Source organism: Silurus meridionalis, chromosome 23 (assembly GCF_014805685.1).
Source record: "Silurus meridionalis isolate SWU-2019-XX chromosome 23, ASM1480568v1, whole genome shotgun sequence".
NCBI lineage: Eukaryota > Metazoa > Chordata > Actinopteri > Siluriformes > Siluridae > Silurus > Silurus meridionalis.
The window spans coordinates 10,897,346-10,913,627 of NC_060906.1; the positions used below are offsets into that span (position 1 = coordinate 10,897,346).

The window sequence follows — 16,282 nt, forward strand, 5'->3', positions numbered from 1 at the left end:
TTGCTGTTACTGCACTGAACAGCAGATCATATAATGTCAACAAATACACAAATGCACTGTCACTTTTTATTTGCATTGCACTTCATCCACTGTGCATCTTTGCACCATTCATAACTTATGATTTTTATTGCACTACTGTATACTGATGTGTATATTGATATACTGTAGAGTATACACTATATTTCCAAAAGTATTGGGTCACCTGACCTTTCCTGCTATATGTGGTTCTTCTCCAAACTGTTACCACAAAGCTGGAGGCACTCAATTGAACTTGGAAACCCAAAACCTATTCCAGCATGACATTGCCGCTGTGCACAGTGAGCTCCTTGAAGTTCTGGTTTACATGCTTTGTAGAGGAAGATCTTAAATGTGGCCTGCTATAGAGCTCTGATCTCATCCCTACTGAAAACCATTTGGGATGAAGATTTGAGATGAAACCCCAGGTCTCCTCACCTACATCAGTTCCTGCCTTTCATAATACCCTTCTGGCTCATGAACACAAATATTCATAAGCAAACTCCAAAAACTAGTGGAACAGCTTCGACGTAGAGTAGAGCGAATTATAGGAGCAAATTGGGACTAAAATGTGGATTGTAATGTTTAAAAATCACATACCAAACTTATGACCAGGTGACCCAATACTTTTGGAATATAGTGTATGCATATCATGTTATTTGAGCATGTTATCTTCTTACAGTTAACATACAGTTATACTGTATATTACTATATGTACCATATATTATTACCTACTGCTCCTTCTGTACATTAGTCACTCTCACCCCTGTACATATGGACCCATACCCTCATTTAACATAGCATTTCATTGGCACTGTATATGTACTTTGCACAATGACAATAAAGTTGAATCTAATCTAGTCTTATATTTAGCTTATATTGCATATGCACTTCAAAATCTTTCAGCTTCAAGGTTCTGAATTTGTATATACTTTTTGTTCTGTGTAGGGGATCGCAGCCTCAGCACGCTCGAAAGGAGAACACAAGCAGAAAGTTTTTCTTACGGTGTCATTTGGTGGGATCAAGATCTTTGATGAAAAGTCAGGGGTGAGTAAGGAAAATGCATGCAAGGAAAGATTTTTTAAAACACTATTCCTGTATATTCTGGATGAAGCAGAGTGTTTGCTACTTGCAGCACAGGAATCCTGGAAGGTTTGTTTTTTTTCTAACAAATTCCACAAATTCTTAACAAAGCAGATGCACACACACATGCACAAACACACACAGGGCTATAATGCACAGACCCGATTTTGTAAACCACAGCTTTAAACAATGTTCTGACAGTAAACTTGAACTGGGTTGGCTTGTATTAAATGGTTGGGCCTGTGAGTGATATTTGGTCAAGACTTTAAGCCTGGCTTTGCCTGGTTTAATGTGTTTTCTGCTCATAAAGCATCAGTGATAGCCAACTAAATGGGGCTCCTGTGCCTTCTCAGAAAGCTTTAGGCTGCCATGTTAGTTTCCTGGACTCAGAGCAGCTCTGTAGTTTGGGCCTGACTCGAGGCAGGAGGTCCGATGGGAAGGCTAAGTCTGTGTTAATGATGCGTTTTGAGGAGAGGAGAGAGGGGCATTCACTCAGGGGAAATCAAACAGGCCTAATTGAATAGATGTGTCGGGATAAAATGCTGCAGGCTTTAGACAAGCTAGCTACAAGTCCATGTGCCAGCTCTCTGGAAAAGAGACTGGTAACCTACAGCACAGGACAACAGGCTAGAGGGAGTAAAACACAGGTTTTATATATATTTATGTGTTGGTGGGTAGAGAAATTATACACACAAAAACAGTAAAATTGCTTTTTCAGGTTTTATTTATCTGATAGATCCCCAATGTGGGATTTTGGATTTAAGAGAAAACAAAAAAAAGAATAAAACAAAAATTGACAAAATCTGTTCTCCAACAGACTGACTAAATCGTTACAGTGCAAGCTGATGCAATGCAAAATAGTGCAGCACTCCGATTGTCAAATGATATGGACAATGGTATAAGAAACTGTAGTGCAAAACAGTGCACAATGGACAAAAATGTACAAAATGAACCGCATACGGTAAAACACGGTATACAACACGGGGGTGGTAATCCTGACATTAATCAATACACCACACACATCTGGCCAATCCATATACATTCTAAATCACATAAACAAAAGAAAACCTTAACTCACTCACTTCTCCCGCACGTGCTAATATCCACACGTGTATCTTTCCTCACCAGGATTTTATGTACATAGCTAAGTAGCACAAAATAGTTTCTTAAAACATTGCACATTTGCTTAATTCTTACCACATATGATGTTTATAATTAACATCAACAAAGTATTGAGCAAAGGCTGTGAATACTTGAATTTTTTTGTTTTTTTTTTATACATTTGCAAAGATTTCAAACAAACTAATAATAATAATAATGAATTGAATCCATTTTGGAATAAGGCTGTAACATAACAGGGCTGTGAATACTTTCCAGACACATTAATAACCGCCTCATTTCTGGTAAAATGCTTCACCAGATTTTAGTGTGTTTGTGGAGATTTCTACACATTCAGCCACAACAGTGTTAGTAAAGTCATGTTCTGGTGAAAGGTGATGAGCTCTGGGGTGCAGTCAGATTTTTAGATCATCCCAAAGGTTTTCACTTTTGTTGAGGTCAGAGCTCTATTGCAGGCCACCCAAGATCTTCTACTCCAACCCATGTAAAGCATGGAGTACTATTTCAAGTGAAGGGGAAAATGTTATGCTACCACATTCAAAGACATTTTATAAAACTGTGTGCCTCCAACTTTGTGGTAACAGTTAAGTGAAGAATCACATATCGATGGCTAGAAAAGTAATTTAGGTGTCCCAATACTTTCATCCATAAACTCTATTTTATGTGTCAAAATTGGTTGTTTAAGGTGCACTCTAACTGTTCTAACTACCTACATACACTTAACAAAGACACCACCAGTTGAATTTAGATCTGTATATCTTCTACTCTACCAACACAATAATGAGTTTGTGGGTGGTTTGACTTTACATGTTTTTTATCATGCTATTATCTATTTAGCCATGCAAGCAAACTGTACTAGCAATAAACACTTTTCAAAGACATACATATTCAATTAGAGGATGTATATGAGGGTATTATGAAACCACAGCTATTTCTTTTGTGTCTAGCAGTGTATATGAATTAAGTGCTAATAGGTGCTAAAGTTGTATAAGGAGGAATAAAAAATGTTGTACCATGCAAAATAATTGGTCAGATAAACTATTTGAACCAGTCATTTGGGTTTGTCACTTTACTACTTTGCATCTAATTTACAAAAACAGGAGCAAATACAGAAACACTCATTGTGTCATTCATTGCCATTGCTAAAATTGCTGAAATGTATTGCATGTATATATAAAAAATGAATAGTTGCTTTAAATGCAGGGTAAGGGAAGTTTCATTGCTGGTATTATATTGCTATAAACTCAATTTCCAGTTTCTGCCAGTCCACTGCTTTTGTTCTACTTTTATTTTAAACTCAGGGAAAATTGCTTCTTCGTGATCCGTACACCAGGTTATTAGAGGAGAAAAAGAGTACGGATGGATTTATTGTGATGATGTTTATGGGCTTTAGTGGAGAGGATAGTGAGGATAAAGGACAGACAGATGATGTTAGCATATTCTGACATCATCACTGCACCAGTAAAAGAGCTAATATTGCAGACTTTTATTTCATATCAGGTCCGTCTGTTTTATTCGTCCTCCAGTCCACTTGACATTATCTTCGGGTGTGATTGTGAAGCGAGGTGTGGATTTTTAATTCTAACATTTGACTACTGATCACTGAAGAGCTCTCGATTTCTTTGAACAGATTGTGTGCGCTTTTGCTGATCTTCTCTATTAGCTGTTTTTCAAACCTGTTTCTGACAAAAAATAATAATTCCAAGGGAGCTTGTGTTCTCTGCAGAGAATTTTTCTAACGATACAACTGTATGTGCCACTATGCATTTACATGCATTACAGAACCTGTATGTAATACCTTTAGTTTGGAAACTCTGTTGTATCACATATAAACACACCATCCTTTTTATTAGGAACACAATATTCAAATATCAAAATAAATACAAATTCTGTGATTCTGTGACCAAAAGAGCTGTTTTGAGTATTTCATAAACGGCTGATCTCCTGGGAATTTTAGCTTGAAACATTCTGGCAAATCTTTCCACCCCCAGAACTGTCACTCACTCAGTGTTTTTCCACACTATTCTTTGTGTGTCAGATTCCAAGATCAGCAGTTTATGAAAAAGTCAAGTTGTTGTTCCAACCATATATGGCTGACGCAGTACACAGTGAAATTAAAGAGTTTCTCCAGAACCCTGGTGCTACATACTGTAAAACAGCATAGTTCTACAGTACATTATACAACATAGAGCTGGTCATGTGCAGAGGAGGGACATGGGGTATATCGGTAGGAGAATGCTGAGGAAGGAGGAAAAGAGGAAGGCCAAGGAGGAGCTTTATGAATGTAATGAGGGAAGACATTCAGGTAGTGGGTTTAAAAGAGGCAGATGTAGAGGACAGAGTAGCATGGAGACGGATGATCCGCTGTGGTGACCCCTAATGGGAGCAGCCGAAAAAAGATGAAGAAGAATAAAACACAGAACTAAGAAGCCACGTCAAAAATGCATTGTGTGCACCCCAGTGCAAGACAAAAGACAATACACAGGGCCGGACAGATACACATTAAAAAAAAACCCTCACACCAGCACATCCATCCATACCACAGTTTAAGTCATTCAGATCACACTTTCCTATATCTGCATGATGTTGCAAATTGTGCTGCTGCCACTTAAGGACACATAAATACACATGTAACTCTATATATATAAAGCTGGCAACTGTGTCGAAAATTGAGTTGGATGTATGAGTAAATAATAATCAAATTGTAGTCCCTTGTCTAATAAACATTTGTTGCGTGTCATTCCTCTGTGCCTTGTTCTCCTGGTGCCTTGTTCAAAGTGATTTTGTGAAGAGGTGACATCGCTGTGGAAAGGCTGATGACACTCCAGCCTCTGCTGCTCTTTTCTATTACAGAGCTCTTGTGTCACCATCTTGGTAATCCTGCAACTTAGAGCTCTTATAGAAAAATAGAGGAGTCAGGCCTGTGTGTGTGTGTGTGTTCGCGGCCAGGTTGTATATCACAGTGATAGGCTATGAGGCAGGATGACTGGGTCCTGTCACTGCGGCTGTTTTAAAGTTTTTATTAGCCCTGAAAAGTGCTGTCCTCTATTACCTTCAAGGCCATACCTTATACTGCTACTCCTCTCCATCTCTCTTCATCTCTGTCTATCCCTCTCATTCACTGCCCTTTTTTAATCCACTGCCACATTCTCTGGCCTATAAAACGTTGTTCTTTTCTCTCTCATTTTTTTCCCCCAACACTCTTCTTCTGTATACTGTCGGTCCGCCTGACCCCTGGTTACAAACAGCCTATCAGCATTAAAAATCCCAGATAGAAGAAGACCTGAAAAACAACTTTAACGGACCTTTACCTGTGTCCCTGAAGAATTGGCACATTTTTTTTTAAAGAAGAGACCAATGAATATAAAGTACAAAGAAAGGAGAGTACAATAAAAACAAGAGAGAAGAAGCAAATAGCAGTGCAAGAGTGCGACACCAGTCAAGTTAGAAAGGGACTGTCAACTCCCAGTTCAAATTTTGAAGACTTGATGACAGAGAAGACCTGGGAATCATTTTCACAGAGGGATTAAACTACCCTTTGGTGGTCTGAGGCTCTGAAATCCTAAGAGATTCTGGGTTGGCAAAAAACAGCCCGTGGACCAAATTGGACCATGACCTTCATAGAACATCAGCAAATAGAGAAAGCTCTTTAGCTTAGCAGTTATACTATATGTTCCATGCTGTACTATCCTCAGCCATTCTGTACTATAATCCAGCTAGTTTACATACTAGATGGATCAAATATGAATATAATTTTTTTTATAAAAATGCATTATTAATTATAAATGAGATGAAATCCTAGCTAACTCATTTAACCTGACCCTGGGCCAACATTAAGAAATTATGTGGGGTGAATGATAAGTGCCTCACATTGAAGCGATTGTCAAATTTCAGAGATATTCACCAATATTAAAATGATGTCAGGCCAACTATTTGATTACAGAGCCAACAGATTTACAGACTTATTTCGTTTAATATGAGTACTGTCATTGTAATCAGATTAAAAATAAACACAATTCAATAAAATATTTCAAAAAGCTCTTTCTTTTTATTCCCATTCCAATTTTCTATGGGAGGTGAAGCAGTCGTAAAGGAGCATCCACTGGCCAGTTTTTAAAAAGTGAGTCTTATTAGTGAGACTATATTTTACCATTCTATAGTTTGAATGCAACAAAAAAATATATGAAACAGGATAAATTCCATTATATGGATGAAATAATTTGAACACCTGACCTTTACAGGCTTATGTGATTTTTCCTCGAACTATTACCTCGAACTGTTATCTCATCTACTTATCTTTTAAAACCTGATTTAGTGTTGACAAGCTGTGCATTGACACAGTGTGTCCTCAAATCCAATATAATGTCTTGGTATTTATGCCCATGCCTCTACACTTCACAGTTCTTGCTCGTTGGCATCTCCCTGCATGCCGCTGTCTGTAAAAGAGGAGCAAGTTCCTAATATCATTAACACGACTCAGCAGAACTCTGCACGAGTTACAGTGACTCAGTTAATCGCATTGAGGCCTGGTCTTCTGAAGGCCTGCCAAAATCATCCACTCGAAATTATTAACACTTGCACTAAGAGAGATGGAGTGCTTTAGAGGGAAGAGCAAACCTCCTGTCATGTTTGACAGAGAGAGAGAGAGATTTGATTTAACATTTTTTTAAGAAAATGTGAGCGGCGCTTTTCCATGCAAACCTTAAAATATGCCAGTCAGTATGAAAAGCTATGTATCTGTTTGCCTATGTGTTGATCTAGACTAATTTTATATCAGTGTGTATTGTAAATTTAAGTGAGAAATGTGACAAAAAAGCAAAAAAACGACATAGTGACCGCTCGTACCTCGGAAAACTCATACATTAATGCACTCGTAGTTCAAGGTACCACTGTAGTTGACTTTGAAATGTAGTGACGTTAAAGTAAAAATAATTATAATAAAAGTAAAGTACATATACACGAAAAAGCTACTTGAGAACAGTAATGAATTACATTTAATTTTTTACTGTCCATCACTGTGGACCTCTGATTGGAAGAACATGTGTTTAAATCCAATCAAGGCCCTTAACCCTCAACTTCTCATCTGTATAACTGAGATAACTAAAAGTCGCTCTGGATAAGGATGTCTGCCAAATGTCATAAATGTAATGTAAAAAATGTAAATGTATGAGAGGATATGTGATATAAGCATGTCAGCTGAACAATGTTTAAGCTGTAAAACCATGTGTTTTATTCCCCATTCATTCTTTGTAGGGCAGTATTTTTTTGGATTGCAATTAATTTTCGGATAGATAGCTGACAAAAATTTTGTCCTGAAGATAAAGGATAATAATTACATTTTGCATTTTCTAAAAAGAAAATAGAAAGCAAGATAGGATTTGCTTCAAAAGAGCTGCTAACAAGTGTAGTGGAACATATTACAAACTATTTACAAATATTTTACCATTAACTAAAAAAAAAGGCACAGTTTGTAGAATTAAATGTGTGTATGGTTACACTCTACTTCTAAGGTATTTTTAAAAAAAAGTCTTGTAAGCGTAAAATTTACTGATGTGTAGAAATGAAATTTGCCGAATGAGCCTTCGCCCCAATCATGTCAGATTTCCATAATATGTCCAATATGGTTAGCCATTTCAATCAGGACTTAGTTTCATAAGTCAGCCCCGACACGCCCGGAGTGTCATCTCCCACGTCCGCTGCTTCTGATTTGCATGGAAATTAGATTTGACCGCTCCAATAAAGCAGTTTGGCATGCATAAAAACAGATGTTGATGTAAATGACTATGTCTGTTCCACTTACTCTAATATCATTAGAGAGCACACGTGCAGGCCTGTGTGTGTGTGTGTGTGTGTGTGTGTGTGTATGTGTGTGTGTGTGTGTGTGTGTGCGGAGGAAATGAGGACTGCATCAATAAAAAATATTTGAATTTAAAGATGTCACAAATAGATTAAATCAAGCATGCAAGAACTCAAGGTATTGGTGCTTGGAAGCACTAAAAAATACTTTATTAATTTAAATCATTTATCATTTTAAGTCTCTTTAGACTTACGTAGATTTCTGGAGAGATACTCACACAGACTGCATTCCACACACACAAACACACATCATACACACGCTCCATATGTTGCACTTTCCCCACAGGGAGCCACGGATGGCTGATTTCTGAAGTTCTTGCCAATTCTTCTCTCAAGGGAGTCATTTTGACTGCCCACCCACTTGTTTCGCTCTGTGTGCATGTGTGACTATGTGTGTGTTGGCACAGGTGGCAACTGTGATTGAGTTCGGTCCTCTCCTCACTAATTACCTCTCTCCCAGGCCTAGTCGCCTGCAGACATGGAGCATGAGAGGCGGAGGAGCCCTTCACTCATCTGTGCGCTTCTCCTTCTTGCTTTCCCTCGCTTTCTAATCAAAAGCCCTGGCTATAATGCTCACAGTTTCCACCATGACAGCCTCTAATTAGCGGCTACCTGGCTTTGAGGTGTGTGTCGCATAGAGAGAGGGTCATGAAGGTTGAGTGATGGGAATAAAACCAAACTTAAAAAGTAAAGAAAAATAAAGAAAACACACCGTTCCTCTCATCGCTTTGGGGCTATTATTTATTATGAGCACATTCACCTTAACATCTGGAGTGTGTCTGTGAGGTCGATTGACAAACTTGTAAGATGTAAATGCTTTTCACTCTATCGAAAAATAACATTAAGGCATAGCAAATTATTTTAAAGCTTGCCGAATGTGCCGAAATTTCTGCAGCTTTCTGCAATAGAGACTGAGAGCGAAAAAAGTTATTTTTTGGGTTTTGTTGGATACTAACTTGGATGATTTTGGCCTGCTGTGACAAGGGCATGTGAAAATGCTAGCTTCTCATCATTTAGTCCTGTGGCTAATGTAACGTGAGCTTAAGAGCGCTTATTCTCTTAATGAAGGCTATTAAAGAATGACAGCTCCTGTCTTATGAAGCAAGTCAACAGAATGCCTTTGAGCATGTGTGTGTGGGTATGAGTATTCATGTGTACATGAAAGAGTGATGGAATGTTCGAGAAGGTTGCGATGGAGAGAGGGAGAAGGGGAAATAAGTGATGAGTCAAGGGAAATAAATCCATTGAACAGACAGAAAGTGGCTGTGGAATGAGGAAGTTATAATAATCATGATAAACTATTGATGCACAGCAGCTACAGACGGAAAATTCTAGGTTGTCACTTATGCCACTGTTGTCAGTCTCCCACAATACTACTGAAAGATTGATATCTGTTCTGTCTCACTCTGTTTTCCTCTAGCTCTTGCCGGGGTGTTCAGGAGAATGAACAGTGTGTTTGAAGAAACTCAATGCAATGTGTGTTTCTGCAGGCTGGTCAGACCTCAGGTTTAATGTACAGAATAGGAGTTTGGAAGCTTTGCTGCCTCCTTTTTGACGCAAATTGTGGTCCTGAGCCATTGTAGTAGACTGTTGTTATTAATTACAGTCCAATTCAGTTCTTGTGTTGATCAGTAATTTCCTGGATCTTTACGCTGTTCATGTGGAACCATCTCCAGCTGCACAGAGTGTCTCCAAATGAAGAGAACTCTACCTAGAGGTAGCGCTTCTGGATGAATCGGGCAGATCCGAAAAGGAGAAAGGGACAGGATTACTGGTCACTGGTGCCTCAAGAGTATGTTTAACTTGACAGAGAGAGGGGGAAGAAAAAGCTCGCCACACCTCCGTCAACAAACGAAGGGACGACAGCAATTAGATATCCCAGTTCACCAAAGCACTCTAAATCCCTGATCCCTCCAGATCCACTTACTTACCTAAGAAAAACCTACTGACAAATGTAATGTAAATGTAAAGCTTGACAAATGTGTTTTCAGGCTAGCAGCAGTGCAATGGTTGAAAGCTCTTTATAGGATGCTTTTATTTTAGACTCATGTATACAGAAAATCATTGGTTAGTTCAAGGCATGTAAGACACCTAAATTATTCCTGAAATATTGCACTGAAAGTTACTCATGCTTGATGAAACATGTTAATTTTATCCTTTAGTTGCTGCAGTAGGCTGGGAAACGTAAAAAATGTCAGCGTGAACATAATGTTTCTCTGGGGACCACGAAAAATATTTTGCTTGCACACAAATGCAGAGCAGTATATTTTTAAATGACAAGTATTTCCTCCCATCTCATATTTTTGCCATCAGTATGTCCCCTTTGTTGCTGTGTACATTTCTTTTGTTATAAAAGAAAAAAAAATGTCTCATCAAATAAACTATCCACTAGGGGTGTAACGGTACACAAAATTCGCGGTTCTGTAGATACCTCGGTTTTTAAGTCACGGTTCGGTTCAGTTTTGGTACGTTTAGGGGGAGAAATGCAAAACTTAAAATTCCTTGTATTTTTTTTATTAATGCAGTTTATTATTATTAATGTTTGTAATCATCAACTTTTGAACAGTTTACATTTTTAAAACAATTTTAAATAAAATGCATGCTTGGTTAAATAATATATAAAATAATATTTTATTGTATTTGATCAAAATAGAATAAATCAAATGAATGCAATATACTTTTTATTATATTGATTAAATTGAGTAATTAATTCAATTGGCACAAATTAAATTGATTTAATTAAATTAAATAAAGTATGTAAGTGTGTTTTACATTTAAATATTACATTTTCTAAATGTCAGGGAACCACTGGCCACTCAGCACACTTGCAGCGCCTCGCCTTCATACTAATCACCTTCACCTGTCTCCAATCATCACCCTCCCTTTATAAGGCTAACGCTAGCGCTATAAAGTCAAGATTTCAAGATTTTTCTTTTTTCAACTTTTCATTTCACTGCAAGTTGCATTTTGCATATAATTATGTGACAAATGAAAATCTTGAATATTAAATCCATATCGCTATCGTTAGCTGCTAGCCACTTCCTGCGCTATTGATTCTTTAGCGTTTTCTTGCATACGCAAAACAAATCTTAATTCCGGAGTGAGTAGCCACAGTGACACTGCCCTAACTCTATTCTCTTTTTTATACTACTGTCCACACACAAACACACACACACAATCAGTCTTTTTAATCTATTTGGGTACCATACTACAGATCAAAAGCAAACATTTTTTTTTAAATCTTCTTTTTACAGAGATGTATAGATCTATTAGTTCCACAGGTCTGTTTTGGACACACAGTGGTGGGTGAAGAAAGCAAAAACTGTACACACAGAAGAATAGTATTATTAATTTTAAATATTTACTCAAATAGGAGTAAAAAAAAATACATTCATTTTATGATATAAAGCAGCATCTAGTACATCTAGTATTTCCGCAGCGCTCTTTGCTACTCAAGGGACCCGTAACCCCATCCACCATACATTTTAATTTCAATGTATCATTGAATGTATTTAATGATTAATGTTTTTTTAATTGCTAAAACATTTTTAACATTAAACAATTGTTTACCAGTTACCTACAGTTCCTGACACGGTTTGCTAGCTTCAATACATTTCACTAAGAATAAGTCAAAACCTTTGATTTTGCTGTTTGGATGTTTGGATTTTTTGTTCATAAACACTGAAATGCCCACATCCATGATCCACAATGCTTTGGATTGGTAGCCAGGAGATGAGTTTGATCGGTGTGCTTGAACACAATGCAGAGAATGTGCATTATATTAGAATCCAAAATAAAAACCACCTCTGCTTTGTGTTGAAACTAGCACTTATGTATGTGTGTGTGTGTGTGTGTGTGTGTGTGTGTGTGTGTGTGTGTGTGTGTGTGTGTGTGTGTGTATGTGTGTATATATACATACACTGTAAGTCTTTAGACCAGGGGTCCTCAAACGTTTTTATTTTTTCCTTTATATAATGAAGGTGACATATATTTATGATATAAATCAGCATCTAGTACATCTAGTATTTCAGAAAATGACATAGCTCAGAATGACAGCCAGTATTATTGTGAATTTATTATGCCTCCTAATACTAGATTAGTTGATTATTGTTATGCATCATATAGACAAATGAGAATTACTTTGAAGTAGATATATAACCTATTAAAAGAGCATTATTACTATCAGTGAAGTTTTTTTCATATTCTTTGCTTTTAAAATCAAACGTTTACATACTTTTGCATCTGCATATGGTTGGCGGGTGAATCTAACAAATATCAAGAGGTTGACCAATAGTGGATTTTACCTATACCAATTGCTAGGTTGGATCGTATTGACCGATAACCGATTAATCAACCCTATTGTTTATAGAATGAATACTGGATAAAAAACTTAAACACTCCATGTAAAAAAGTATATCCATTAATAAATATATTATATAATATATTATATTTTATATTATATTATATTATATATAAATAAAAATTATATAACTAATAATTTATAAATAATAAATATAACACTCCCTATGCAGCACGCCTTCTCACATGTAAAAGCAAACAGCTTGTGGCATCAGTGATTCACCTCTGGAGGCCGCTCTCATAATGACAGCGGACCAGAAGCCGGAAAAACTATTGGTAAGGATTTTTGCTGATAGTTCCAGCAGTCTACTATCGGTGCCTCTGCCTTAACCACCAATAACGAAGGGAAATTTGGCTTTGTAGGCAAGCAAGAGTGTTGTAAATCTGAAGCAGGCAGCTACAGAAAGCTAATGGAGGGAGCACAGCAATGTTGTGGTGTTGGAGACAATAAGTCATAGGGCTGCATTCTGAATCACTTGAAGAAGTTTATTGTTTCTCAAACGTGCCAGTACTGAGTAGTAGAATCTTGAAATGATGAAGGACCTAACAAACAGCTGAGTGACCTGTGTGTATTGTATTAGCTGAATTCTTCTGATGTTGTATAGGATACCATGTGACAGATTAGCCGTGTGTGAAGAAAGGGAGAGTTGATTGGCTCTTGTTACCCCAAGGTTGCATGCAGTGCAGAGGTCAGATAGTCTGTCCACAGAGATTGCAAGATCTTGATCTTGATATGGAGATGAATGACGATGGAGCCAATGAGGTAATGTGAGTCATCTTCTGTCTTTAGCAGAGGCTTATTTTAAATATTTGGCATAAACTGGCACTAAAAAGTCTTTTCATATCAACTAAGACACTTATCAGGTAGTGCATAAAGTTGTATGTTTCTTTTCATAATAGTGTTTGATCCTGTATATACTGTTGTAACTGTTTTTATAGCATTACATCAGCACACCTCACAAAAGAGAGGGATTGTAGTTGGTGCGCTGATCACACACACCATCAGTTTTTTTTACCTCTTAAAGGACAAAGGTGTCAGAAAAAAACAAAGCGTTAGTGCCTCTACCTTTTCCTCTGCTGTGCCTTGATGAATGTGTAACCTGAAGACTTTGTGCTATGTAGCTTTTGGGCGTGCTTCAAGCCGACAGATTCTAGTTTGTGTTTCAGAGGGTAAAATATTAAACTATTAGAGCAAAGCCGCTTTTCTATACACCGAGCTGCCACTTTTGGTATGAGTTAAGATTTTTTTTTGGCTTTTGCTTTCTCCTTTATTTTCTCAAACACAAACACAGAAATGAAAGATTCATTTATTTTTTCCCCCAAGACGATGTGTTCCTAAATCAGTGAAACACCTGCGTCAATAAGTTCATTTGTTTGTATTTGAAATCAGATTATATCCATTCCAACACTGGATAATGGGGGCTATAAAATCCTACATCAATTTCATTATGTCAGGCAAATGGTAATGAAAATCACAATAAATAATAGTGTGCACTAGAATCCCCAAGTTTCTTTGTATGTCTGCGATACTATAGATCCATATAGCAGAGGATTTTCCTTCAGATTCCTTTCAAATTTGAACCATAACCATACACAGTACAACATGCATTTAAAACATTTTAACAGCTGGTCCATGATAAAAAAAAATATAAATAAATTATAGATGTCAGTAAAATAGGAGTAAATTAGCATTTAAAATATAATCAAATATAATATCATTGCACTGAAATAGAATGAGGAGTATACATACAGCAGTATTTATATCCCAGCATGGTAGAGCACAGTGTATCTGAGTTAACCTAATAAAAAGTGTGTGCAAAGAAAAGCTGGTTATGTAGTTGGTGTTACCTGGGCAGATATAAATCTGTCCTTTTTTGTTCTGGCACCGAGGGGGTGGAATGAACTTCCCCTAGATGTCTGAACAGCTGAGTCACTGCCTATCTTCAAACGACGGGTGAAGACCTACCTTTTCCAAAAACATTTATACTCGCATTTCTTATGTCTTTATGTTTAAAAAAGTGTGCTATAATTTTTCTTTCCATTAGTTTAGGCTAATGGTATCCTATGGTATCCCAAGTTTGCAACCTAGTGAAAAAGTGTTTATATATAAGGGTAATAATTGCCGTAAGTCCGGTCTCTAGTTCTCTTAGTTAAGGGCCTGAATTGCCATCGTAAAGAAACTCATCATCATCCTATCTGACTGAAACACTTCTGCCTTTGGATGCCTGAGTTCTTCCTGGCCTTGATCCAGCATCGCTTGCTGTAAACTGCAGATTAGGGAGCACACTATGCATAGTTTCATCAGCTGATAAAAATGAGTCTTTGAAGAGCTTGAGTGTCCTGCTTGGTGCTGTTCCCTAGCCAGGCTGTGTTGCTTTCTATCAGGATGCTCTCATTGTAGCAGGTAAAAAAGATTTCTTTCCACCGTGAAGTGCAGGGAAGGTGTATACACCGACCAGGCATAACATTATGACATTATAACATTATGGGAGGTGAGTGAATAACACTGATTATATCCTCATCATAGCACCTGGGTGGAATATATTAGGCAGCAAGTGGACATTTTGTCTGCAAAGTTGATGTGTTAGAAAAGCAGAAAATATAGGCGTAAGAATTTAAGCTGGTTTGACAAGGGCGAACTGGGTCAAAGTATCTTAGAATATATTTCCTGCCCACATTTCTTGCATATTTTCCTGCGAAAACTGTAGCTCTTGTGGGTTGTTCCTGGTCTGCAGTGGTCAGTATCTATCAAAAGTGGTCCATGGAAGGAAAAGTAATGAACCGGTGACAGAGTCATGGGCAACCAAGGCTCATTGGTGCACGTGAGAAAGAAGGCTGGTCCGTGTGGTCCGATCCAACAGACGATCTTCTGTAGCTCAAACTGCTGAAGAAGGTAATGCTGTTAATGTTCGATGGGTTAGGTTTTGGCAGCTAAAGGGGGACCAACACAATATGGTGGTCATAATGTTATGCCTGATTGGTTTCCATGAAGTTATGCCTGATCGGTGTACATTCTGTAAACATGAGCAAACAAATGTGACTAATGATTGAAGCATCCTACAGCAAATTATCCTTCCATGGTTCTTACGGATTGATATTTCTGCATGAGATCTCTTGAAAACACGTCTAATGCTTGGAGTGTTTGCCAAATGTGAGTCCACCATTTAGGTTTTCATTGGTAAGGACAGTGTTCACTTAACACATAACCATAAACAAAGAGAAGTAAATGTAAGATTCTGAATAATTACAAACTCAGTATGCTAGCTGTGATAAAGCTAGGCATGCTACTGTATATAAAAGATAAGCTTTTTCTGCTTTGCCCACAACCTATAGTCATTTTCAGCTCTGGGACAACCATTGGCCTAATACTTAGATAAAGAGAATTAGAAGTGTGTTAAAGAAAAGCTGGGTACATGGGGCAGGCTTATTTAGGATGCTGAAAGCTGGCTTTAACACTGTTTTTGGCAGGCGGGAGATAGTTATCAGTGTAGATTAAGGGATTTGTGGGCCTTTCTTTCCCTGTGCTGCTTTAGGAAACTCACTTCCAACTTTGGGATCCTTGGTCTTTCTCTTCTCTGACTTTTACTGATGCTTATAATAACCCAGGCTGAATAAGCCTGGAAGCAAGTATTTTATATTCCTCAGGCCTAAAGACTGTTAATAGAGTGGTAAAAAAGAAATGCAGTTTATCACAAACCATTGGCCTGCAGATACAAAAGGATCCAATAAAGCTTGGGTGAATAAGCATGCATTCATATTACTGCATTACTGTTTATAACTTGTGTGTGTGTATATGTGTGTGTGTGTGTACTGTTTTGTTTAATTAGCTGTGAATATGTGGGTTTTAAAG

At 37.5% G+C, this 16,282-nt stretch overlaps 1 protein-coding gene across 13 annotated transcripts in view; it reads left to right on the forward strand.

Moving 5' to 3' along the window:
• dab1a (DAB adaptor protein 1a) overlaps positions 1–16,282 on the forward strand; it is a 368,118-nt gene that overhangs the window by 307,054 nt on the left and 44,782 nt on the right. For all 13 annotated transcript variants that reach the window (XM_046836335.1, XM_046836336.1, XM_046836333.1 and 10 more), the window contains one exon: positions 964–1,062. In XM_046836335.1, the coding sequence (XP_046692291.1) occupies positions 964–1,062 (99 nt within the window). The remainder of the gene's footprint in view (positions 1–963; positions 1,063–16,282) is intronic.